The sequence below is a fragment of the Onychostruthus taczanowskii genome, unplaced genomic scaffold (assembly GCF_017590055.1).
Source record: "Onychostruthus taczanowskii isolate IOZ18803 unplaced genomic scaffold, ASM1759005v1 scaffold18, whole genome shotgun sequence".
In the NCBI taxonomy this organism is placed as follows: Eukaryota; Metazoa; Chordata; class Aves; order Passeriformes; family Passeridae; genus Onychostruthus; species Onychostruthus taczanowskii.
Genome location: NW_024499017.1, coordinates 7,476,671 through 7,501,192, shown reverse-complemented (window position 1 = coordinate 7,501,192; position 24,522 = coordinate 7,476,671). Strand labels below are relative to the sequence as shown.

Here is a 24,522-nt window from a genome sequence, read left to right as displayed (position 1 = left end):
CATCTAGAAGAAAACATCAGACCACATCACCTCCTAACTTCCTTGCGCTCAAAATCTCGAGCCTCCAGCCCTGGGGTGCAGTGTGTCCTCCCGAGGGCTCCCCAGGCAGCCCCAGCAGAGCCCGAGGTGAGCACAGCTCTGCTGCTAACAGGAGTGGCCCTCTGCCAGCAAGAGCCACGCTGAGCAAACAAAAGCTCTTTTGCCAGCTGCCTTGTAAATAAATTTCATTTGACTATATTACTTGCCTTGGTTTTATAAGATGACACAACATTTTACTTGGTATAGTCAGCAGGATGTCAATAGAGAGGGTTCTGGGGAGTCGGGGCTGTGTCTCTTCTCCTTTAGGGATGGAATGGGTGGAGGAGGAGGGGTTGGACCTGGAGGAGGAGGTAGAGAGACACAGCAGAGGACATGGCAAAGAGCGTGTGTGCCACCTTGGGAGCGCGCCTGGTACAGCACAGGCACACTGTGGTTACTCCAGAAGACGGGAAAAAGAGAAACAGCTGGAGACAGATGTCTTGAAAGAACCAACAGGGAAGGAGAGCAAATACGTTTATTGGAATGAAGGATTGAAATAAAGCTGTCAAAACAAACAAACAAAAAACCCAAAAACCCAAAAACAGCAACAAAAAAACCCACCCCAAACAAGAGGATTATCCACTTCTGGATGGTGATAGCAGATGTGGATCCAGGGGACTGGTATGGGCATATTTGGGGAGATTCTGGTGAAGGGTTTCTGAAGGATTAGGGGAGTTAGAGGAAAGAAGCATGTGGCCCCTTATTTAAAAAGATCTGTAGGTCCATGTGGGCAATGTTCCCTCTCCCTCTACGTGCCCAGCCCCATGGGTGGGACTGGAACTTGGTGCACTGCAACCTAAGCTTTAGTGCAGCCCAGGGTAAACAGAAACAGGGTGTTTGTGGAGAGTCTGTGGCTGGGATGGTGGGAAGTGACAAAGAATTGGGCGGGTTTGGGGCTCCTGGAGCGGTTTTGAGCGACGGGCCAGCAGGTGTGTCACTGAGTGGTTTAGGTCAGTGAAAGAACCAGACGAGGTGTCGGGGCAGTGCCCACAGCAGCGAGGCTGGCAGAGCTCAGAAGAGTTGCACAGTGCTCTCAGGCACACGGTGTGATGTTGGGGCTGTCCTGCACAGGGCCAGGAGCTGCAGTCATCCTTGGGAGTCCCTTCCAGTGCAGGATAAACTCTGATAAAGGCAGTCACTTTTCCCATTTCCTGCTAAATTAAGGAAGTGAGCAACCATACCTCAGGGAATGAAGAGGTTAATTCTGTAGGAAGGCACCTTACTTTGCCAGCAAATAAACCTTTGCTGCTGCTGCTCAGTGCAAACATTCTCCTTCTCTTTCACCTTTCTGTACTCTAATCCAGCCTGTACCCTTGCAATATTTTTCTTCTGACTATTTCGGGTTGTCACATTTCTGTGCATTATCAAATCTCAGCCCAAGAAGGGGACTTGAAGAATGTTTATTGTAAATGGCTTTTATGATTCTAAGAGAAAACCTTAAGTTCATAACAATTCCTCTAAAGATTAATAGTGACTCCCTTTTTGGGTTCTGTACCTATTTTGAGCTCCTTTTTCTTTTTTCTTTTAGATTTTGGGGGTTTTTTTTCAGTCTCTTGAAAGTTTTTATGTAATGATATGACGGCTTTTGGCCCAGAGGGTTAATAATTTTATTTAAGATGATGTATTTTTACCCAGCATCCCCATTCACCGAGCCGCAGAGCTCAAGCACCAAAGAAGTCATGTATTCCCTAAGTAGCCCATTTCCAACATTGTAGCACAAGACCACCTACCAGCTCAGCTTTCCAGCCACACAAGAAATCTAGGAATGTAACTGCCCACGGCCCATTTAGGCATGCAAACCTAAATCCTGACAACTCCTGTACCCTCACGAGTCCTCTCTGTGGCTGCTGCTCCAGGGGATGTGGGAGGGCTCCAGCGAGACCCAAACCACGCTTTTTAGACCACTTACATGTTCACAAGTATTTATTTGAAGGCGTTTTCCTACCACCCCACACCTTCTTTGCTAACTTCACTGCAACCAAGCCGAGCATTTTTTAAAAAAATCGTCACTGTACAGCTCTTATGGAGGGACTAAAATTGACTTCAGGACCTGCGGCGCTGTGGCTGGGACCACCCACGGGCCCACTCAGGGCCTCAGGTCCTGCTCTGGCCCAGAGGGTACAACCCTGTCCCCGAGGGGTAAAGTCCTGTCCCAAACGGGGACAACCCTGTCCCAAAAGGGTTCAACCCGTCCCTGAGGGGCTCAACCCCGTCCCCGTTTCTCCCCGGGCGCAGGGCCCCGCTCCGCTCCCCCACCATCCCACAATGCTCCGGGGCGCCGCCGCGGGGCCAGCGGCGCGCGGGCCCCTTCCCTCATTCAAATGAGCCACCGCGGGGTGCGACGCGGGACTTGTCGGGAGTTGTAGTTCCACTTCCCCCTCCCAGTGCGCCACCGGCGTGCCGGTGTGACTCGCTGTCCCGGCATGCCGCGGGGCCGGGCGGAGTGGGGCGGGGCAGAAGCGCGGGCGAGGGAGGCTGAGGGGGCTCGCGCCGCGCACGGGGCCGCCGCCGCCGCCGCCATAGTGGGAGCCGCGGGTGAGTGCGGGGGGCGCGACCGGGAGTGGCGGCGGGACCGGCCGCTGCGGCGGGGCCGCGGCATCGCGGGGAGCCCCGGCGCTCCCCGGGTGTGCTGTGCCCGGCGGGCCCCGGCGCTGCCCTCGGAGAGGCTTCTCGGCCCGGTGCCCGTCGTGCTCCGGTCTTGCTTTGCCGCGGCTCGGTATCGCAGGGAGGAGAGTTAAAGGGGGTGAACGGGGAGCTGCGAGGAGGTGGTTTGTGCAGGGCGGAAGGTGTGCTGTGTTTTAATGTTCTTGCTGTTTTCTGTCTTGCCAGAAGATTGTGAGAGGACTGAAGTTACCTGACATGGTTGAATCACTTTGTCACAATGAACGTGAAAGGTTCATGCTTCCTTGGAGTGAAACTAGCAAACGTGCTCAGTGATCTGCTGCAACCATGTAGATTTTACACTGAGTTGCTGTTTTCAAGTATAATGTGCAAGAGAGAAATTTTTTTTTTTTGCCTTCTCTGGCTGTTGTCACTTTTCAGCTTTGAGAACAATCAAAACCTGCTAAGGTGTGCTATAGCAAGGAGTGTGTGTTACATTCAGTTAATGTGAGATAGCTTTCTGAAGACATTTAAATCCCCAAAAGCCTGTTCTTGCAATTCAAATTGAACTTCCTGTCTGTGGCAGGCTGAAATAATAATTCAGCTCATTTGAAGTCCATAATTTCCAGTGTAAATATATCTTGGAGCTGGACATGCTGCACTGAACTGGGAAAAAAAGCCCAGGTAAATGCTTGGGCAGGAATTGGTTGCAGAAACGTTGCTTGAAAGTGAATTCTGATTCCTTAATCAGCTGCCATCTCTTTTGCCTTGAAAAGTTGTGTTCAAGCAGTGATTTCTGTATTTGTGTGCAGTGACTTTACGTTTTCTTTCAGCAGCAACAAAACAAAAGGCATTTCCCAGACCTTCACCTAAAAGTAGCAAAATTTCTGTATATAGTGAAATGCCTGATCTCATTTAAACTAAGGTGATATTTTGGCTCACTTTTGGACTATTTAACTATTTTCCCACTGGGCCCCTAATTATTATTTGTCTAAAAGTTTGCAAGTTACTTGTTGGATGATTTGAAATATATTTGTTTCACATTTGTTCAGGACTTTAGAAAAATGCAAATGGTAACAGCTTTCTGCAGTTCTCTCTGCTGGGATTTCTTTTGTCCCAGTTCATAAGAGCATGATTTACTTAGTGAAAGGGTCGAGTATGATTAGTTTAGGAATTGCAATATATACTGATAGCTGGTAACATTGCAAGTATGATTCTTTTAGGTTGTTTTGAAACTTATAGATATTGTGGCAAGTTTGGCCATTCAGTGTTTTGTTACTGTGTCTCTAAGGTAAAGAAAAACAGGGTGTAGCAGTTCTCCCCTCCAGTTCCCCTGTGCCTCCCGGTTTAGTTTTGGTTTTTTTTTGTTTTTTTTTTTTTAAACTGAGCAGTCCTGCATTCATTTTGGGGAAAGGAAATGTGGCTTCAGCCTTGTGAACTTGAATTCAATTTTTGGCTTACGTGAAGAATATTCTGGAAAAAAAGGCAGTTGTGTAGCATTGTGGATTTTGCTTAACAACAAAACATATGTCCTCTGCAGTTAGGTGTAATATATGTCTGTGTATTTGAAAATCTTCCTGACTGACTCTGTGTGGCTCTCTTGGGTTGTCAGGTTGCAGTTGGGATGAGCACTGAGCTGCAGGCACAGTGAAAGCTTTCCCAGAGTCTTCCTCAGGTGCTTTGTGTACTAGTGGCCTTACACTTGCTGACATTTCTAACAAAAAAAGATGTGCTTCAGGTTGGCATAATTTCTTCATTAATTCGTTTTAATAAAGCTGGAGTAGAAGAATAAAAAGACTAAGAAGGGGAAAATAAATGTATTTCCCAGAAGGAAATAGTCTGGACCTTGACATCTTCCCCATTCTGTTCTCCCTTTCCATCCTTTCACTGTTGACATATCTAGACTTAATTATTTTTAGTTCTAAAAGCATATTTAGGATAATGTAACTTCTTGCACAGAGCAGTCCATGGCAATTACTTGGTGGAGGTCTCTGAAGTCAGTGGTTTCTGATTGGCCTTGAGCTGTAGTTCACAGAGGGTTCTCCTCTGTGGATCAGTCAGCTGCTGTGGAGATAATTGTGAAATACGTCAGAGAAACACTTCTTTCCTTCAGTCTCTGAATGCATAAATTTGTTCCTCAACTGGAAATGTTACAGGTTTTCAAATGAGAAAGGTTGACTGCTGAATTGGCATTTACCAGGCAGAGCTGCAGTGTGTTGAGGATAAATGGCTGATGAGGCATGATGCCCCTCAGTAAGTTCCAGTGTTTCTGCATCCCTGTGCTGCTGGGCACTCTGCCTGGCCTGGGCTTGTTTAGCCTAGGAAAGGCTTGAGTAGAGCTCAGTCACAGCCTCCAGGCTCAGGCCATTAGCAGGAGAATGGAGCCAGGCTTTTCTCAGGATACCTGATGGCAGGGCAGGACACAGGGGGCATGGCTGGAACAGATGGGATTCGGGCAGGGCACAGAACAGCTGCCCTCTGTCTGAGGGCAGTCAGGCAGTGGAACAGGTTTGTCCTCCTGCTTTGAGCTGGAGGAGGTCCCTTGCAAACCTGCATTATTCTGGGATAATTTGCATAGTTCCTCTGTTGGGAGTGTATCCTTTGATAAAGGAGGATGATCTGTTATCTGTTATCAGTGGTTGTTGGTGGAGTTGAATAGAAAGAAGATTAACTGGTCCTGTGATGCTGGTTCCATTGTGTTCCTAGAAAGTGCACACTGGAGACACTTCTGTCTGCAAGTTTTAGTGGCAAAAGAAAAGCAATTGAAGGAGAAATAGCCTAAAACTGTTGGCTGCTTTACTTTACTTACCAGTCTGAAGACTGCTGACTCTCTAATCTAAGTAATCTAAAATACCTGTATGGTAGAAATAGCAAGAGTATCAGGAACTGAAAAAGCTGAGAGTGCTTTCACTGTCCTTATTTGCTCCTGGTAATCAGTAGTGAAGGGTGCAGCCACTGATGGTCAGGACCATGTTTGCTGTGGATTCACATGTGTCACTGGACCAGCAGCACAGATTTAACTGCAGTGTTGGTGCTCATTTGTTCCACTGATTCTCAAATCTTCCAGAAAACAGGCTTGAATTCAATCTTAAGAGAGAGAAACTTTGATGGTGTTGGGCTTGCTTTACTATCCTGGGAGCAGGGTTTATTTATGCTGAGATTGCTTGTGGAATAGATATAGTCATAACTGGATAATAGAAGGCAATTTTCTCCACTAGCACTAGAATGTATTGGTTTGAGGTTTTTCCTCTTTAAATTTAGTGGGTTTTTTCTTAGTGTTTTGCAGACCAGAAAAACTTTACAGACCTTCTGTGCCTCTCTGGTTGTTCTTCATTGATTCTTTGCATACAGCTTGTTTTTCAGATGTGGCAATCCCTGGCAGACCACCTCTGTTTTTCTTTAGCAAATTATATTCTACTATTGCTCATGCTAGTTTTTGTTGACTTTTTCAGAAAATGTAATATTCTTTTAGAATCACGGGCCTACCTTGCTCCAGTTCAGAATGACTTAATTTTTTTAATTGATAGCAGCAAGCTTACATGTGTCCAGGTCAGATAATGTGGTAAAGCATAGCTGCTGGCTGAAGCAACTTTTTGTTATTTCTCCATATTGCAGAGCTGTGACAGTAGCTCACCTGCTCCAAATGTCACTGGCTCTTATGTGTTTCAGAGAAGGCAATCTCTTTATTAGTCTCATTTTCCCAAGTAAAAAAGTGACTTTTCCTCAAGCTGTCCCTCTGAGTAGCTCTGGTGGTGCTGCATGAGCAGAAAGATGGACTTTGTGCTGCAGCAAACCGACAGAATCATGTGTTTTGTAGCTTGTGAAGGAAGCAGTAGGAGGAGGATTCGTCGAGACAGGTGGCAGAAAATGAGTCTCTTAAGGACTGAGCTGCCCTTGGGAGTTAGAGCAGTGTTGGTCTGCTCGTGCTAATCTCACACCCAGAGCTAAGGCAGGAGGGATGGAAGAGGGGTGAGTGTAGACAGAGACACCAAACCTGGGACAAGCAACGGAGAAGATTCTGTATTTTTGGATTTTGTGGATGAAAATGTCTGCCTGAGCAACCCTAGTTTTCTCAAGGTCACTCAGGGCCCATTAGGAGGCTCTGTTCTCTTCTAGGTCTCTGTCTTAGGGGTGCAGCTTTCTCTTCAGTGCTGCTGCTCCCTGGGTCCTGCAGCTTGTCCTGCTCTTGGTGCAGTCTGCCACGAGCCAAAGCAGATGGCTGCAAAGCAACCACCAGGGTGCCCTGGTACCTTGTAGGATGAGATGTGTAGGGATTGTGGTGAGAGATGTGTAGAGGGGTGGGATCTACTCTTGACATGTCAGTGTACAGCCTGGCAAAGGTATTGGACAGTTTTATTTTGATGTCGCTGCAAAAGGTCCCTGCAGAGAAGCCCTTCAGTTCAGCAGTGTCAGCATATACCTGTTGAAGACAGAGTTGCTGGGAGCTGCAGCTTTTGTGCCCTGTATTGGGTTTCTGCTTCAGCACTGACTGCTGGGTGGTATTTGGGGTGGGGATAAATTCTCTAGTACGAGCAGAGTCCAAGAAATAGAGTGATTAATGTGAATTAAGTATTACACTGTATGCTGGTAGCTCAGCTGTACAGCTGTGCCTTGTGAAGAAGCTGTGAATCAAATGGACCATGATGTTCTTAAGTGCATGTGAGGAGGCAGGCTTGGTTTGAAGTGACAAAGGCAAGAAATTAATTAGCTTAAGGAAGTTATCTCCTTTTCCATGGGGAATTAAGATGGAATATCCAGTATGCACTTACACAATAGTAACTTTTAGCAGGTGCCTTTAAAAGGACACGTGTCCTTTTTAAGCAACATCTTAGGAGCTTTCTAGTTTATTGAGACTTCTTTTATCTGCTGTTATATTAAGTGAATATTTTTATTTCTGTAACCATGGACAGAGTTGAGTGAACCACAGATGGATTTGGCTGAATGGCTCTGAAGCATCCCTGTGTTGCCCTAGGGTTTGACAATATCAGAACCTGTGCTTTCCTCATGGGTTTGCAATAGATCTTAAAGCCTTTTATATTATATTCATCTCATTAAAATACAGTACTGATAAGTGTATCAATACAGTCTTACATGGGTTGTGTCTCACTGAAAGGGACTGGGCTTGATGACACAGATCATTCCCATCTTGTTCTTTCTTTAGGTACATCTCTAAGCCTCTTACATCTGTAATGACAGGCAGAAAACACAAGACAGCATGGAGGAAAAGGTGACAAATCAGAAAAGGAAAATAAACCTTTCCAGGAAGAATGAGTGTTCAGCAAAACTATATATGAATGGCACAGACAGGAGAGTAAGGTTGTAGCAAACAAAAACAATTAGTCAAGGATCATTAATTTCAACACATTTTATTTTAGCTTGTTCTCATTTCTGAGAAAATCAACATTATAACTGGTCAAATTTATTCTGTTTTTTATTTTATTTAATAGTATTTTACTGTTCAAAACACAAATACTTTTATTAGGAGACGATAGCAGCTAACATATTAATTTTTAGATCTAGAAACCGTAGCTGTACTTTCCATACTTAAAATAAGAATTCCTTCATTCCTTGCAGTCTCTAAGGCTTTCTCACAGTTTCAGGATTGAACAGAAGGCATCTGGTGCTTGAGTGAGGCTGTTGTGCCTTGAGGGACTAAATGAGGTGCAGTGCTGGCATGCAGCTTGATCTTGGCTTTGTGTGATGGTACAGGGAGCTGTTAGGGGTGAATGCACATCTCGTGTGTGGGGAAGTTTAATGTGGCAACAGCTACCTTGCTTTAGCTTCAGAAGAACAAGCTGGTGGTTATTTTTTGTCCTCGACTTCAGTGTTAGATGTGTGACTGCTGAGAGTCAATAGTGTCAACTAGATTTGCCCTAAAATGTTTAGGAATATCTGACAGTGATGTAACTTCATGTGTTGGGATTGAAGCTTGATCCATACAAAGTGAATCAACGTGATTGTCACCTGTGCTGATTGTTGGCTCCACTGCAGCCATCCCAAACTAGGTACCCACAGGTCTGGAATGGAAACTGCAGGCATCAAACTTAAGTCCTACTACTTCTGGTTTCCAAATATGACATGAGTCCTACCTCTCAGCAGGGTGGGCACTCAGTAGAGTTTCCAAGGAGTTGCTGCCATGGTTTTAGGGTAGTTTTTCTTCAGCATAAAATCCCCTAATACAGGCTGAAGTTATTTGATTTCTGGATCAACTCCAGGTTAAGCTGGTATGCAGCAATTATGGATGTGAAATCAATACAAGCTTTTCACTTGTAAAGAACTAGTTTTAAGTTGTTTGGGAGGTGATTGTGGGGTTGGTTTTGTTGGGTTTTTTTTCTTAATCTGTTGTACTTGGGTGATTTTTTAATTTGCTATGTGTTTTCCCAGAGGAGTGGCCACACTGGGTAAACTCCTCCAGACTGAGGTATGTACTGCAAGTGTCAGTGGAGAGCTCATGATGGTGACTAACACCAGACTGTAGGTCTCTTTGGAGCAGTTGAAACAATAGTGATGTGGCAACAAGACTTTGAATTTTTGTGTTGGTGTGCAGGCTTGGTGACTTTGATGTTGACCATACTGCCTAGCTGTCTGATTGTGAAATAAGGGTTTAAAGCTGTGGTAGCAGTTGTTCTTGGTAGTCGAATTTACCACCCTGAAAACACAGATGCTACCTGCTGTTAGGCCATTGATCTGACAAAAGAGATTTGCTCTTCTGTAAGTCTGGCCAAATCTGTATGACCTTAATACTTCCAGCCTAGAGTCTGAACCCATTTCAGTTCCCATTTGTATGAGTAAAGCTCAGAGGCCTCAAATATAAAAAGAGCTTTCTTGTCCTACTGTGCACAGAAAGCTGGGCCTGGGAGTATCCTCTGTGCAGATCTTGGGAATGTGTCTTTTGCTTCTCTTAGGAATTTCTTAAATCTTACACAGGTGTGTGAGTAATTGACAGCTAAAGGAAGCCTAAAACAGAATTACATGCCTTTCTAGGCTTGCAGTGCAATTTAAACCTGTAACTCCAAGGTTCCTGGACATTGATTGTGAAGAGGGACTAGTGGCTGACAAATGTAGATGTTAAGCAAGTATAGTTTGCTTGAAGTGAACTCAGGTCTTAAAATATAATGTAGTGGGGTTTGACTGCAGCATTTTTGTGTTTTGAATTTTAGCACAATTCTTCAGACTTTCAGAGTGAGATCAGGATAAATAAAAATGAATTTGCTTTCTTGAAAAATGTGATGGGATAGAGCCGTCTGTCCAGACTGCTGTGCATGCTCTATGCTGAACCCCTCTGGAATGGAGGGACTTGTGTTCAGAAGTGTGGGATGCCTTCAGCACCTTCACTAGGAACTGCAGATTCTCACCACTATGAAAAATCATGGTTTGTGTCTTGAAGTCATCACAGGTTCAAAGATAAACATGGAGTCTACTTCAGCCTCATTGACAGAAGAGGATGGGCAGTAAGCTTGTGTTGAACAACGGGCTAGTGAATTAATTCTTGTTATGTGCCATTGACAGGACACTCTTAGAATGGCCTGTGGATGGTGAGATACCTGAGGAGCTAAATACATGAATCAGTTGGTGTAAGCCACTTGCAGGCAATCCATGTTAACAGGTCAGTTGTTTACAGTAAATGAGATCAAGTTGAAACAGTGAGCACTTGCCAGCTTGTTCAGATGGTGTAACTTCTGAAATATGTGAAGACAAGGTGGTAGCACTTGGTTTTGTTCTTGTTCTCCACTTTTGTACATGAGATGTGACCTTACACTGAAATAGCATTACAAACCAAATATATAATTAGAAATTAAACCATTCAGTATCCAAGACTTTTATTTACAAGTCTGGGATACAGAGGTGAGTTTGTCCTACTTATCCCAAAGAAAAATTCAGGCCAGTTGAGAGGATCTGTGTTTCTTGATGCCAATACTCAAGCCAAGTGTTAGACTTATTCCTGTTGTCTTTCTGATGATTTTGTTTGCTTCTTTTGTAGTCACTGGCTCTGGTTGAGGATTCAGAATGGGAGACAAGCCTATCTGGGAGCAGATTGGATCCAGCTTTGTACAACATTACTACCAGCTTTTTGATGCAGACAGGACTCAGTTAGGAGCAATATATGTAAGTATCCACAGAAAGGGAGCTGGGACTCTGTCCCATTATCTGTCTGGGATTCCCTGTTTTGATGTGCGAGAATACACAGGGTGGGACAGTGGGCTTTGTCCTGACTCCAGAATGCCAGTCAGTGCAACCACACTCACTTTTATTTATTGCTTTTCTTTTATGTCTCACTTCTATTTTGAGCTTTGTTTGCGTTTTAGGCAGTCATACTCACAAAAGCCCTGTTTAGCTGTAGGCAGTGATTTGTTTTGGAGGGGTTTGATGATAATCCTGTGAAGAAGTGCTCTGTAAAAGCAAACATTCTAGTCTTAGTTTGCCATTAATTTACAGGCATGGATTTGCTTGCATCCCTCTTGAAGTGGGATGTAATTTAAGTCCTACCCTGTGTTTAGCAGTTCTTGCAGGTGTTTTTTGGACCTCATGCTATATTAATCATCTGAACAGTAAAATAGATTTACAGTTTTAAATCCAGTTTAAAATGTAGAATAACATGTTAAATAACTTTAAATTTAGCTTAAATTTCCTCAAACATTAAGTTTTTATTTTTGCTTCTTATTTGGGGTGAAGCAGGCTGGGATACCAGAATTAAAACTGTAATTCACAAACCCAAGGAACATCAGCTTTTAGTTTTGGGGGAAGGTTCCTCCAGAGCACGGAAAGTGCTCTGTGTGTGGAGTTGATTGCTGATGGTGAGGAATGCTGCTGTGTGGCTGAGGACTTGCACCAAGATGTTCAAGGCTGACAAGTCTTCTAGCAGCATATCCTGTTTTTCTGGCTGGTTTTTCATCTGCTGGATGAGCAATTCAGCAAGCTCTTGAGGATTGAAATGGTTCAACACCCTCTGATACCCCTCTTTATACCTCAGCAATATCCAGCAGCACTGATACCATTTGCTCTTGGGATTGTTGTGTACTTGCTACATGCCAGATTGTTGGTTTACTTTGCCCAAGAAGCTGTGTACAGAGCCCTAGAGAGAAAGAAAACCAAGCAGTTTGTGTTCCAACCACAGCACTAAATATGAAGGCTCTTAGTAGTTTGTATTTTATTCCAAAGTACATTCGGTCCTCAAAGTGGTGTTAAGTACAGACTAATTTAAATTCCTGGATTTAGGGCCTTCCACACAGTGAACTCCTGGCTTTTTTTCACCCGTAGGGTCTTTCTGCCTTCCATCATTCAATGAAGAGTCCTGTGCACGTGTAATTGGGAGAATTATTATGCAGGTCACTGATGTGTGTTGTTTTGTGCAGCTCCTCAACTGTGGAGAAAACACACCCTGTTTTGTGTTGCTGGTAGACTTATGATACTGAAATATAGTGTACTTAATTTTTAGTTGATTGTTCCAAACTTCTTCAATTGATTTTGCTGGTTTCTTTCTATATGTCCCTTTGAGGTAGTTTTCAAATAGCTGGATTCTGAGGATTTCTGCTAAATACATAAAGTCTCTTATCAGGATTGCTTAAGGGCTACCTAAGTTGATGACATTTCTCTTTTTCCCCCAGATTGATGCATCATGCCTTACGTGGGAAGGACAGCAGTTCCAGGGCAAAGCAGCCATTGTTGAAAAACTCACTGTAAGTCTGTAATCCTTACTGAATGTTTTGGGAAACAGTTATGAAGACTAGAAGATACTTGAGTTAGACTTAAGCAGTTCAAAAATCATGAACTTGTGCTTCCAGCCTAGGTGTCAAGAAATATTATGAATTACTGCTGTCTAGTGGGTTATTCCACTGATGGCTCTAATGTTGGAATGTTAATTGACGCCATAGTTTGCAAGGTTATTTTGTGACTGCAATTGTATTTGACATTATTGATTTATTTTTTTTAAAAGGTCTAATGCATAAGCTGCCTCTGATCTAGAGGAGTGAAAGGTACCTTTGATCTTTTAAGGCATGCCAAGGAAGAAGCAATAGCAAACCTGTTACTTGGATCTGTCTGTGATAAAGGCTAGACAGCAAGGAACAACTTGTTTTCTGATACGTAAACTGCAAATAAGTTCTGTAGTGGAGAAGCTGACTTATCCTCAATGCAGATTTGTCAGCAGTTCAGATGTGAGCAGGTATGGTTCAGGACTTTGAAACGTGTTTCCTCTTCAGCAAGTGAGAGGACACTGGAATTCTATGTTCATTTAGTTAAAATAAAATAATTTTTATCTTCTAGAGTAAATCCATGCTTCTGTTATAAAACGGGGGGTACCTGCAAGCTGTCATGAGACTAGAAAGTTTGTTTCTTTTGCCAGATATGCAGAGGACATGCTTTTTAGGTCACCAGACAGTCTGCTCTGAGTATGGTATTTCAGACATTTTTATTACACATTGAGAAGAAAAATAATTGTAACTTGACACTTGGCTTATTGCACAGCTACTGTTCCTGTGTTTTGGAATTGCTTCTTTTGCCTAAGGCATCTTTAACTGTAAAGACTGAGCTTTGCCCTCAGGTCTGTGATTTAGGTACCTGTGTTGCCTTTGAGAAGGCTGCACATCTCAGAAACAGCAGCAGCTGCTTGCTTGTAGGTGAGGAGATACCCAGGCTCCAGGGTTGCTTGTTTGTGTACTCAGTGTTCTTTAGACTTTTGGGCTTGCAGCCACTTAGATACCCAACCAGCCAAGCATTTGCTTGGCCACAGTGTCTGATTGCTGCCTTGGATTCAGCCCAGTGCAGATCCAGCCCCTTTCCCACTGTGACATACCTCATCTTTTCCTTCCCTGTCGCTGGTGCAAGGTGGACTTTCTGGATTTATGTGCCTGCTGCAGTCACAATTGGTGCCTGAAGACACACCACTCTGCTTTAGGGAAATTTTTTCTGGCTTGTATCCATCTGCTTGAAGTAAGGAGGAAATGCACTGAAGTTACTCTGTGCCCTTCCACCGCCGTGGCTCGTTATGGGCTGTATCAGCTTACAGTGACTCTGATGTCGTTCAGCATTCCTCTGTCAGCACTGAGCTGCCTGGGCTCCCGTTGCTGTGTCAGCTTTATGTGCTCACCTACTCTGCTTCTGGGGCTGCTTAGTCAGTTCAGCACAGCCCTGAAAGTTTGATACCGAAGTTCTTTCGCACTTCTGCGGTCTTGTGTCCTTCTGTGCCTGGCTGATGAACTGATGTGAGCACTAAGAGGTGGCATTTTCTTTTAGATCAAGTTCTTTGCTGTGTGACAGCAATGGTATGGCACCTTTTCAGTCTGCTAATATAGTAGGGCAAGGTTGTATGGGCATTGCTCTGCAGGCCCAGCACATCTGTACCTTGCTACAGCGTGGGAGTTGACACTTGTTCCTTCTGTCCTAATTGGTGCTGGGCTTATTTAATATAGAGTGCCTGTGCTAATTAGGGGCAGCCTGATTTACACTGAGCATTTGAGATAACAATTACATAGTTCTATGAACATACTGGACCAAGGAGGAAGCTGAGACAGGTATTCTTGCTGCCAGTTGTGAGTTTATGCTACTCAACTTTATTCTTGCCTAATTTCTCTTATCTGACCTCAAGGAGATTCCATAGTTTTCATAGTGAAAGACCAGTCAATTTCTAACGTCAGAGGATTGCAAAAACCTTTCTTGTTGTGTGGCTTCCTGCTTTTTAGACACTTTTATTGTACTTTTCATATCACAAGATCCTTCAGTCCAGTACAGATGTATGTCTTTAAGTAGCTATCCTTTTGGGGTAGCCTCTGCCTATCTTAAAAATTAGTGATCTTTTCTGTCACCTCTTTTCCTACTTTTTCCAGTGGGATTTCTCCCAATACATCACATGAGTAGCTCACTAGGCTGGCCAGCTATTTGGGGTCCTTTCCTCTGAAGAAGACAATCATAGAATCTTTAAGGTTGAAAAATATGTCCAAGATCAAGTCCAACCTTTGACTGAACACCACCTTGTTAACTAAACCATAGCTCTAAGTGCCATGTCCAGTTCTTTCTTGGAAAACTTCCAGGAGTGCTGACTCCACCACTTTCCTGGACAGCCCATTACAATGCTTAACCTTTTCAGTCAAGAAATTCTTCCTGATGTCCAACCTGAACCTCTTCTGATGCAGTTTGAGGCCATTTTCTCTTGTCCTGTGGAATCAGGTACTTGAAACAGCCACTGTGTTACCCAGCCTTGTCTTTGGTTCCTTGTCACTGTTTTGCAGAGCTCTTGATTCCAAAGCCTTCCTTCCTCCCTGGAATGAATTGCATTCATTCCCCTTCATCCCTCAGCTTTTTCAAGAGATTCTTTTTGCAGGGCTTGTTCAACAAGAAGCTCTTATGCTGAGGTGTGACTAGGCTTTGGAGTGCCCTTTTGTAAAAGGAACTTCCCAGCCTACTCTTGTGCAGGCTGTGTGGGCATTTTGCACATTCAAGTTCAGGATGGTGACCCTGGCAAACAGTCTGCTGGTCATTCAGAAAAGAAGGCTCTGGATTTGTGTTGTTACTAAGTGTCTATTCCATACTACAAAGCAGTCGGTTCACTTTGCACTTCCAGTTGGTTGGGGTTGCGCTCCCAGCCAAGAGGAAACACCACAGGCTTTATTAAAGGGTGTTCTTGAATAGTGTCCCTCTAATTAGAGGGCTGCTCCATACACTTCATTTGCTTCCTCAGATCCTGATCATTCCACAGTTCCTGCGTTCTCCGTTATCCATGGATTTAGCTTCCTGGAATTCTTCCTAGAGCCTTAGGCTTGTAGAGCCAAGACTATACTTCCTATCCACTACAGCAGGACTCATGTCTCTACCTAGGCCTTCTAGGAAGTCCTTGAGGCTCCTTCCACTAGAGGGAAATGCAGAACTTGTTGAAGTATGCATTTGGATCTGTTTCAACCTGTTTCCAAATCAGGGAGATGCAGCAAAGGCATCCAAGTGCCACCTGAGGTTTGAATGGCCACGTGCTGCCATGCTGTGCAATTCCTGGACTTTGAGTATCTGCCACATGGTCACCCAGAGCTCCATCCGTGCTGAACTGCCACTAAAGCACCCAGCAATAATGCAGCTTTTGGGAGAACAGTCCCAAAATTGCATTTGTGTGACGGGACTCTAGATCTCCCAAGTGTTTCATGTTCACTGCTTGGAATTGTCTGTGTTGGAATGTGAGTGTGGTCTAAGCTGAAAGACATGAATTACTCTCCAATGCCTGGTGTTTCTCAAGGTGTGTTCCTTGCACACATACCTCCAGATATATTGATGTTGGCTACCTGAGTGTCAAGGGAATTAAAAATGGCAAGAGTGGATATGTAGATTTCAAGTCTTGAAGATTTAATCCACTTTTCCTTTCCATTCATAGCCACTTAAACAAAGAAGCAAATTCACAGTTGTCTGGTAAACATCAAATATTAGATGATAAAATCTTTTAACACAGTTCAGAACAGAGGTTTTTTCCTTCATCATAAGATCTTTGAGCTTACAGATGATCTGAAGCCTTCAGGCAGTGCAGCTAGAGTAGGAAAAGGTACCATTTATTGTGTATGGTGACATTATTTCTCTTTTGGTGCTTGAAGAACACATCTCCTAAAATTTACCCCACATGAGTAGTGCCCTCATTTGCAACAGTTCTCTGTGCAGTACTGTCACTATAGTCTAACACTTCATAATGTTGGATTTGCTCAGTCTTTGTTTTGTAAGTTAATTCCATTACTGTACATTTCCTTATTTTGATTTCTTTTCATTGCAGAGCCTCCCTTTCCAAAAAATACAACACAGCATCACAGCACAAGACCACCAACCTACACCTGATAGCTGTATACTCAGTATGGTAGTGGGACAGCTTAAGGTAAACTCTTTCCATTACAGGTTCATGAGTGCTTATGTCTTAGATTTTTGCAGGATTCTAAATCATCTGATTTCTGAATACATTTCAATGCTTTTGTGAGTGGGGAAGGAACCAGGGATAAGCTTGCCTTGGGATATTGCTCCTCTGCTGTTTGAGACTGTCAAGAAATGCTCCTTCCTTCAGATACCTAGTTCTAGGTAAACCACCTGTAATTTGACAGTCATGTTCTGCCAAGCAAAGTATTGTGCAGACAAATTCCATGTGGGTTCTAGAGGCATCAGTATTTCCCTTACCCTGATGCAGTAAGGTTTTGGTGTCCTCTGTTGCATTTAAAAGCATTGTCACAGTGTTCTTGGACAATTTAAGCACATCTAGTTTAACACCCTCCTTGATGTAATGTTTGCATTGAGCTCTGATTTAGCAGACTTCATTTTGTTAACTGACCACCCTTCAGGGAGTCCATACATTTTTCTGCTGTCACAGGACACAAGAATACAATCCTGGTGTTAGTACAGGCCAGTACCTCTGTAATCAAAACTGATTCAGCAATGGGAGTGTTGCCTCTGAGATCAGACAGTTATTGTTGAAACAGCTGCTTCTTGTGAAGAATCAGGTTATTTTTCAGGCTTAGTATGACCATATTGCTGTGTGAGTGATACTACTGAACTGTGTAAACTTACTCAGTCTGCCAATATACCAGGGCCACATACTTGTAAATTAATGAAACTGCTTATGAATGAAAGACATTGTCCTGGAATTTGCAAAAAATACTCAGGACATAAAATCAGCTGCAGGCAGAACTTGCTCACAGTGGGTGGTATTAGTTTAAAAAATGTGAAATTACGTAGCAGTAGTTAAGTTATCAGAGTTCGTTTGGTCCAGCCATGCTGTGAAGTCAGGTCTCTAATGCCAAGCAGTCTTTAGAGTTACCTGCACCCACTTTGTTTTAAAATAGCTGTTTAGATTTCCTTTTCCTGCTCACTTGATCTACTATCAAAGCATTCAAACTTCCACTGACACTGTACTTTTTACTAAGCAGACATAGGACTGAATGTTTGAATCTGCTTGCTAAGCTGTTCTCTTTGGGCTGGGCAGCTGAGAAGAGCAGTGCCCAGTGTAATGCATCCACTGCTAAACCTAACATAGGAAACCTTGGCTCTCATTAAAGTTGCTCCTGCTTCCTAGCTGCAAGTTGGATTCCAGCTTTTTTGTTGTTCAGTCCCAGCTGCACACACTCTGTGGAAAAGCAGCCACACGTGGCCATGGAAAGCACTGAATTGCAGGACTGACATGCTGGTCCCCTCAGCCTTGCTCTTGGGTGTGCACAAAATTCTGTGATGTGATCAAGACCTTTGACTTTATGTCTTGGGCCAGTCACATCTGCACCTGGTTTTGCACAGTCATGTTTTAAGGTTACTGCATAATTATCAAGCAGATTGAAGCTTGCAGCAGTGATTGTGTTGGATCCTGTGGCAAGATACCAAGTTCTAAAAGATTCTAAAAGTTTTTGTGTTTTCTTAAACCATAATCCATTAATATGGAGGGACTGTAAATTCAGTCTGGGAGCTTTCCTTAAAACCATGACTTGGAGTAGTATTTTCAGATGTATTTTTTAACCTCTGAGTAATTTCAGCAAGCTGAAATTACTCAGTATATTTTGGGGATCATGTGTTAGAGCATCCAGGTATTTCGAGAGAAAATACTGGGTTAAAGTATGCCTACTGTCATGATCAAATCCAACTTGCTTGTGAATTTTTAGTAAGTGAGGAAAAGTTTTTCCACTCTTCACATTTATATGTCTCAAACCTTAGCTTTAAAAATCACATCTTAATCCCTGGGAATGCTGCTTCTCACAGAACAAGTGTCCAGAAAGTCAAAGTCAACTTAAAATCTTAACTTCATGCTTCTGCCCTGTGTGATATTTATAGAGGTGGACAAATGAATTATCAGGAACAGTCTGTGGCGTGAATGAACCTGGCTGTCTTACACAGTGAATGCTTTTCTCTCATGCCAATTCACACATGCTGACAGCCATTCTGCTGCATCTCAGTGCTGCTCTGTGTACAACACAGTAACTGAGAACAACTGGGTGCAGGTGGTGCATTTTAACAAGTGGCTCACATGTAGCTCCAGTTGAGCAGGGAACACTAACAGGCAAACGTGGGGCTGCATACTCACTGTTATTTAAAGCTGCCTTCTTAGTGATGTAGCTGCTCAGCCTGCATATATTGCTCTCAAGGAGAACTGTAAGAGAATTTTACACAAGGAAGGGCACTTCAAGACCACCGGTAGCATGCTAATATACCAGTATGAACTATAAATAAATTTTAAAAAACCCAACCTTTTGCAGCAAGCAGAATAATCACCTGCACTGAGGGGCTGGGGCACAACAGCTTCTTTGAGAAAATGCTGCACAGTAACAGAGCATCTGAGTAGGTGACTGTCACTAGCAGGGATCTAACTGGCTGGCTAAAGCAGTGCAGTAATTGCTTTCAAAGATGCTCTTTAATGGATGCTGATAGTATTAATGTTTGGGTGGGGTTATCCTTTTGTAGAGGTATAATAAATATACATCCACTTATTCTAATCATATTGGGTTTTATTGCTGTTCACAGCCTGAGTGCTGCTTGCTTGCTTCAACTAGGAAAGAGTGAGCATCAGTTTAAGCCTTTAGGAGTGAATTCCTTTTGGTGTGACCCTGCTTTGCCAATATTCATCCAGAATGTCACCCAATATCTTCAGTGTGCTTCACCTAGTAATGTATTTCTCCTGTCATGCTCAGGCAGATGATGACCAAGTTCTAGGCTTCCACCAAACCTTTTTGTTGAAAAATTTTCAAGGTGCCTGGGTGTGCACCAACGAAGTCTTCAGGCTAGCCCTCCACAACGTTTAACCCTCTGCCTTCCCTGTCTTCCAGTCCTCGCTGTCCTGGTTGAGTAAGGAGTGCTCTCTTCTCGCCCTTCTGTCCCTTGAGCTTGGCTGAGAAGCATGGCTGTGGCTTGTGTGTTCTCAGAGCCATGTGGCAGATCTGTGGCTCTCCCCAGAGTGTGATTTTTGAAGTGATCATGCAGAATTAATTGTGAATAACTAATTGTTATGCAGTGTTTCCTAGTCTTAAAAGGAAAAGGAAATTTGCAATTAAAATCACTGGGTATTTTTGTAATGCATGCTGAACACATAAAGCATTGCTTAAAGCCTGTTAAATAAGGCTTAACATCTGAAAGAACCTGCAGTCTCAAGTAATTATCCTTTCCTTTGAGGTAAGGGTTGTTGCAACCCTGCAGGTCAATCAATAATTGCTGGGAGTGCTGGTGAAGAAGTAAAACTCTCTCTGACCAGGCAAGGGGAGGAAAATTGTGTAGCTAAACCTGAAATGCAAAGCAGTGTTGCATCTGAAACTCTGACATGACTCACTGCTCTGTGAGCTGAGGACTTCCTTTTGAGCCTCCAGGTCAGAAAGGATGTAGAAAAACTGAGAGGTCAAAAAGCTGCCAAGATGGTGGGCGATGAAGAGCTTGTGGAACTGGGAGAGGAGGTGGCTAAGGGCATCTGCTTGAAATGTCAGTGAAAAGTAATTGAGTACTTCCAAAAACCTGAAAGCAAACTCTTCTCAGTGGTGCCAGACAGTGTAACAAGGGACAGTGGTTAGAAACCACATAACTTGGAATGTCCAGATGGGACACAAGGAAGATTTTAATGAGAAGACTGAAACCCTGGGAAGTGGTGCCTGGACACCTTGTGAAACATCTATTCTGTGAGAAGTGGAAGACTGCTAGACAAGGCTGTGGCTGATGCAGTGAAAGATATCCCTGCCCAGGACAGGAGGATTGGATTAGATGATCTCTAAAGGTCCCTTCTGTGGACCTTTACCATCTCTGGACCAGCCTGTTCTGTGGTTCTGTGATGCAGAGCTGCTGTAGTCTGTGCTCATGTTGAGCAAAAGGCTGGCCTGGAAATCAGAGGATTCTTTCAGTATGATTCTGGGACTTGTTTAATTTTTGTTTTAATTCAATGATGTCATGGAAGAATTTGAACTGCACAAAGGAAAGTTTTATATGAAGACTAAAGCCCCTTGTGTTTCGAGCCTGGGCTCACATGTAGAATGCAAATCCTGAGTTAGACATGCCTGAATTTGGAGTGGAAAGTAAAGACAGAGAGTTTCAGTGGTGTTATCTGAGCTGGGATGAAGATCTAAACTAAAATGGAATAGGATTAGTCTGTGTTTTCTGTGGCATCTTGTGAACCTTTGCTGTGTGCTAATATTACATAGCCAAAATTGGGGAATGGACTATAAAGTATATACTTCACCTTGAATATAGTCTAGGATTTTCCTTGTTTTTAAAGTAAACTGCTCCTCTATGTTATGAAGGGATAACATAAAAGGAATAAAGAAAATGATAACGTGTGACTTCATTGCGGGAGTTTGCTGTCTGTACCACACCAAATGTTTTGGGGAGAATTCCCTTTTAGTCTTTCTTCATATGTCCAGCCCTGAATTTCTTAAGAAAGGAGGAAGTTCTCCTTAAGCCAAAGCATCAAGAGCTGCAGTGCTCTTATCAGAAATCAAGGAGACCTACACTAAAGCTTGTCTGGCAGTGGTATTTTTTTTCCAGAGGTACATTTTAAAGCATACTCATGTGAGTAATGACAAGCTCAAATTTGGTGTGAAAAGTACTTATGCAACTTCTAGTAGATGTCTCAATGACCTGCAACAAGGAGGGCAACTGGGAGTTGCAAAGCTGCCAGCTCCCAAGGCGTGGTGAGGCTCTCCTGGGATGGGTTTCATTGGACACCCAGGAGAAGCTGGAAAAGGCACAAACCCACGGGCTTCAGTGCACAGGCCACCTCTACAGCACAGATATGGGCACGTGCAGTAGGGATAACACTTCCTTTGGAATAACTGCCATGCCTGCTGTCACACGTGCTGATGCACGCCATGGACGGCTGCGCTAGCCCAGCAGAGCTGCTGCTGTCCACACTGGGCTCCTTCCTGGGGAGCTGTGCCTCGAGCAAAGCAGGAGTGTACTGAGGGACAAGCTGGCCTCTTTGCTGGACAGTGACTGCTGGCACTTGTCTTGCTTTAAGGATTTTTTTCCTCTCACTCATGTGTTGACTTGCTCATATTCCTGGAGCTGGCCTCTTTGCTGGACAGTGACTGCTGGCACTTGTCTTGCTTTAAGGATTTTTTCCTCTCACTCATGTGTTGAACACTGACTTGCTCGTATTCCTACTTGTTGCCTTCCTAATTTCTGGCTGTAGTAGTTTCCTCATTCACTTTCTTCTTCATGGTTTTGTAGTAATTTGTCTTGCCTGTTCTCCCCATTCTCATTATGTTTTTGCAAACTGGAAAGTTGTACTCAATTTACTTTCTTCAGTAGGAAAGCATCCTGTAGCTGGATAATTTTTCTTGTCCTTTTATGACTTTACTGTAGCATTTTATTTTTTTAACTTATAAGAAATGCATGCAGGATTTGATATGTGGGTGCTCTTTGCCTACTTATGTACTTGCTTACTTCTGGGTTTTGGTTCTTTGTTCTTCCCTAACAACTGCTAACCCTGTGTTTGCCTTGATAGCTTTAGGCTCTCAGCTGGTTTAATAAATAAATATCTATTATTATTTCAGTATCACTTTCATGAGGGGCCAGTCTATGGCCCACTTTGGTTTACTGTGTGAATTAGCATACACTTAGAGAAACTGCACCTCACCTACACCCTTAACAACCAGGCAGTTGTCACTGTGAAATGCTTGCAGTGGTGAATGCTTCCTTTCCACACACCTGCTGCCAGCAGTGTTCTGGCACACTTGCTGTTCTGTGATATAACTGATGTCCTTTGCAAGTTGGCCCTTAAAGCTGACTTGTTGCACAGTCCATGAATACTTTTTTTAAGTAAAGTTTCTTTTTTGTTTATTCTGTATCTGCTCTTCAGACTTTTCACTTGTTCTCAGTGAACAGCAGCAGGGCATTGCCAATGAACAGTCAGTGCTTTGGCAGCCTGTTTCATGAGCTGCTCTGGCTGCTGCATTTCCAGCCTCTTTTTTATAAATTTCCTCCCTTTTCTGAAGCTGAATAGTCATGTGTTGAAAAAATAAAACTTCAAATCCTCCAAAAATGCTGAATTGAACACACTACAGCCATCACCAGGAGCTTGTTTTGTAGTTGGGCCTGTGTGCTGTTCAGATTAAATCCTGTTGTGATTTCCAGCTGATTGATTTGGGAATCATTTCTGATATTTTGAGGATTTAATTCCTGTACGATGTCTCTGAGAAGATGAGTAAATAAACATTAAGTGGGAGTACTGGTCTGCTTTTTTAGTAATATTTTCTAAATTATTTTCTGCTTTTTTAGTAATATTGTAAATACCCAGACATATTGTCAGGCAGGAGTGGAGGCACTGCTGCAGCCATTCCCTGTGCTTAGAACACATTGTCACAGCTGTAGTGAATGCTCTGCTCCCTTCCAGCTGTTGCTGGACACTGGAAGTGGGAAGTGCTGTGTTTCTGGCCAGCTGCACCTGCTCTGGCAAGGCTTTCTAAGCCCAGACCACCTGGATCATGCAGGCAACGTGTTGATACCAACCTCTACAGAAACTCCCTTCTGCCATCCACCCAAAGTCCAGCAGTTAAAAATTGAACCACTGTCTTTTAAGCTTAATTCCTGGGCAAGGCATTTGTGATTCAACACTGAGGCAGGCATGTTCCATCAGTGTGGAGAGTGACATGTCAGCAAGTCTTCCACAAAACCCCAGCTTCAGATGCTGTTGCAGGATTTTCATGTCTCTGGCCTGGGTGTTTGTCTCCAAAGGCCCTCAGAACAGACCCTCTGGTGGAATTGGTGTCTCCTGGGGTACTGCACATCTTACAGCATGTAATGTCACTGTTAATGTTAGCTTGAAGTTGTCTCATCATGAGTTTTGGAATAAGTTTCTCAAAAAAAATGAGTGTTTTGAACCTTTTTTCCCCCCCTCTCTTTCTACAGGCTGATGAAGATCCTATCATGGGATTCCACCAGATATTTCTATTAAAGAACATCAACGATGCCTGGGTTTGCACCAATGACATGTTCAGGCTAGCACTGCACAACTTCGGCTGAGCAGCCCATCTTTTTTTTTTTTTTTTCGTTTTCCTCCTCTCCTCTTAACTGGTATTATTCACACTCACGGAACATTCCAAATATCATACACAAACCTGCAGCACTGCAGAGCGTGAGCAAGCAAGACTTGTGACCTGCCCTTCTGCTGAGTTTACATTGTCACTAGATGAGTTTCTTGTGCATGATGTTTGGAAGTTAGACTTAGCTGCATTTGATAAGAGAAATTTGTGTTGTACCAGCATGCCTCGGAAAGAATTTATAATGCAAAAGGTTGTTGTTTATGTACTGACAAGATGCTCTATAACCCAAAGAAATGAAAGAACAGCAGCCTGTACAGCCCAGTTATTGATTTGTTCAGATGTTTCAATGCTACATTACACAATAAAACAGAGATTTTCTTAAAAGTTTAAATTATTTTTATGAGTTGGCTGTGGAGTGTGTGTGATAGTGCTTGCTGGGGGAGAGACTGTCTGTGTGTTGGGGAAATGCCTGCAGCGCTGGAGCTCGAGCTGAACGATTCCTGACAGTTTTAGCAGTGAGTGCAGGGCAGCTCTGCCCTCCTGCATACACCTTTTCCTCTCCTCAGCAGCTCTCACAACAGAGCCCTCTGGCTCAGTTTTTAGCATCGACAGCTTAGTTCTCACCTGTTGTATTTTACCGATGCAAATTCCCCACATAGTACAACAGCACGACAACAGCGCTGGTAGCCTGCAGTCAGTCAGTGCCCTCTCAGAGCCAAAGGACAGCGCTGTGTTCTTCACCGGCGAGCCCGGGGATGGCTGCCGTGCCGCCCTCCAGGAGCTTGTGCTGCGGCTCTGCTCAGGCTCCGCGCTGTGCTGTGCGTGCAGCGGGCTCGCCTTCGGCGGCAGCCGCTGCGAGCAGGGCTGCGCCCAGGGCGGCCGTCCCCAGCCTGGC

At 43.7% G+C, this 24,522-nt stretch overlaps 1 protein-coding gene across 2 annotated transcripts; it reads left to right on the top strand.

The window, feature by feature from the left end:
• The first annotated feature begins 2,522 nt into the window (after nucleotides 1-2,522).
• On the top strand, nucleotides 2,523-24,014 carry NUTF2 (nuclear transport factor 2). 2 transcript variants are annotated; one of them, XM_041400708.1, is made up of 6 exons: nucleotides 2,557-2,613; nucleotides 10,189-10,285; nucleotides 10,661-10,785; nucleotides 12,285-12,356; nucleotides 16,418-16,516; nucleotides 23,494-24,014. In XM_041400708.1, exons 3-6 carry the CDS (start codon nucleotides 10,687-10,689, stop codon nucleotides 23,605-23,607), a joined length of 384 nt encoding a protein of 127 aa, XP_041256642.1. In that variant the 5' UTR covers nucleotides 2,557-2,613; nucleotides 10,189-10,285; nucleotides 10,661-10,686; the 3' UTR covers nucleotides 23,608-24,014. The 2 variants fall into 2 exon arrangements, with proteins under 2 accessions (XP_041256643.1, XP_041256642.1); XM_041400709.1 differs by lacking the exon at nucleotides 10,189-10,285 and having other exon boundaries at nucleotides 2,523-2,613.
• The last annotated feature ends 508 nt before the right edge of the window (nucleotides 24,015-24,522 follow it).

Coding starts and splice junctions, on each gene's coding strand:
- NUTF2 (XM_041400709.1), top strand. CDS start 10,687: ATGGGAGACAAGCCTATCTGGGAGCAGATTGGATCCAGCTTTGTACAA. Junction 12,357..16,417: donor CCATTGTTGAAAAACTCACT/GTAAGTCTGTAA, acceptor TTTTCATTGCAG/AGCCTCCCTTTCCAAAAAAT. Junction 16,517..23,493: donor TGGTAGTGGGACAGCTTAAG/GTAAACTCTTTC, acceptor CTCTTTCTACAG/GCTGATGAAGATCCTATCAT.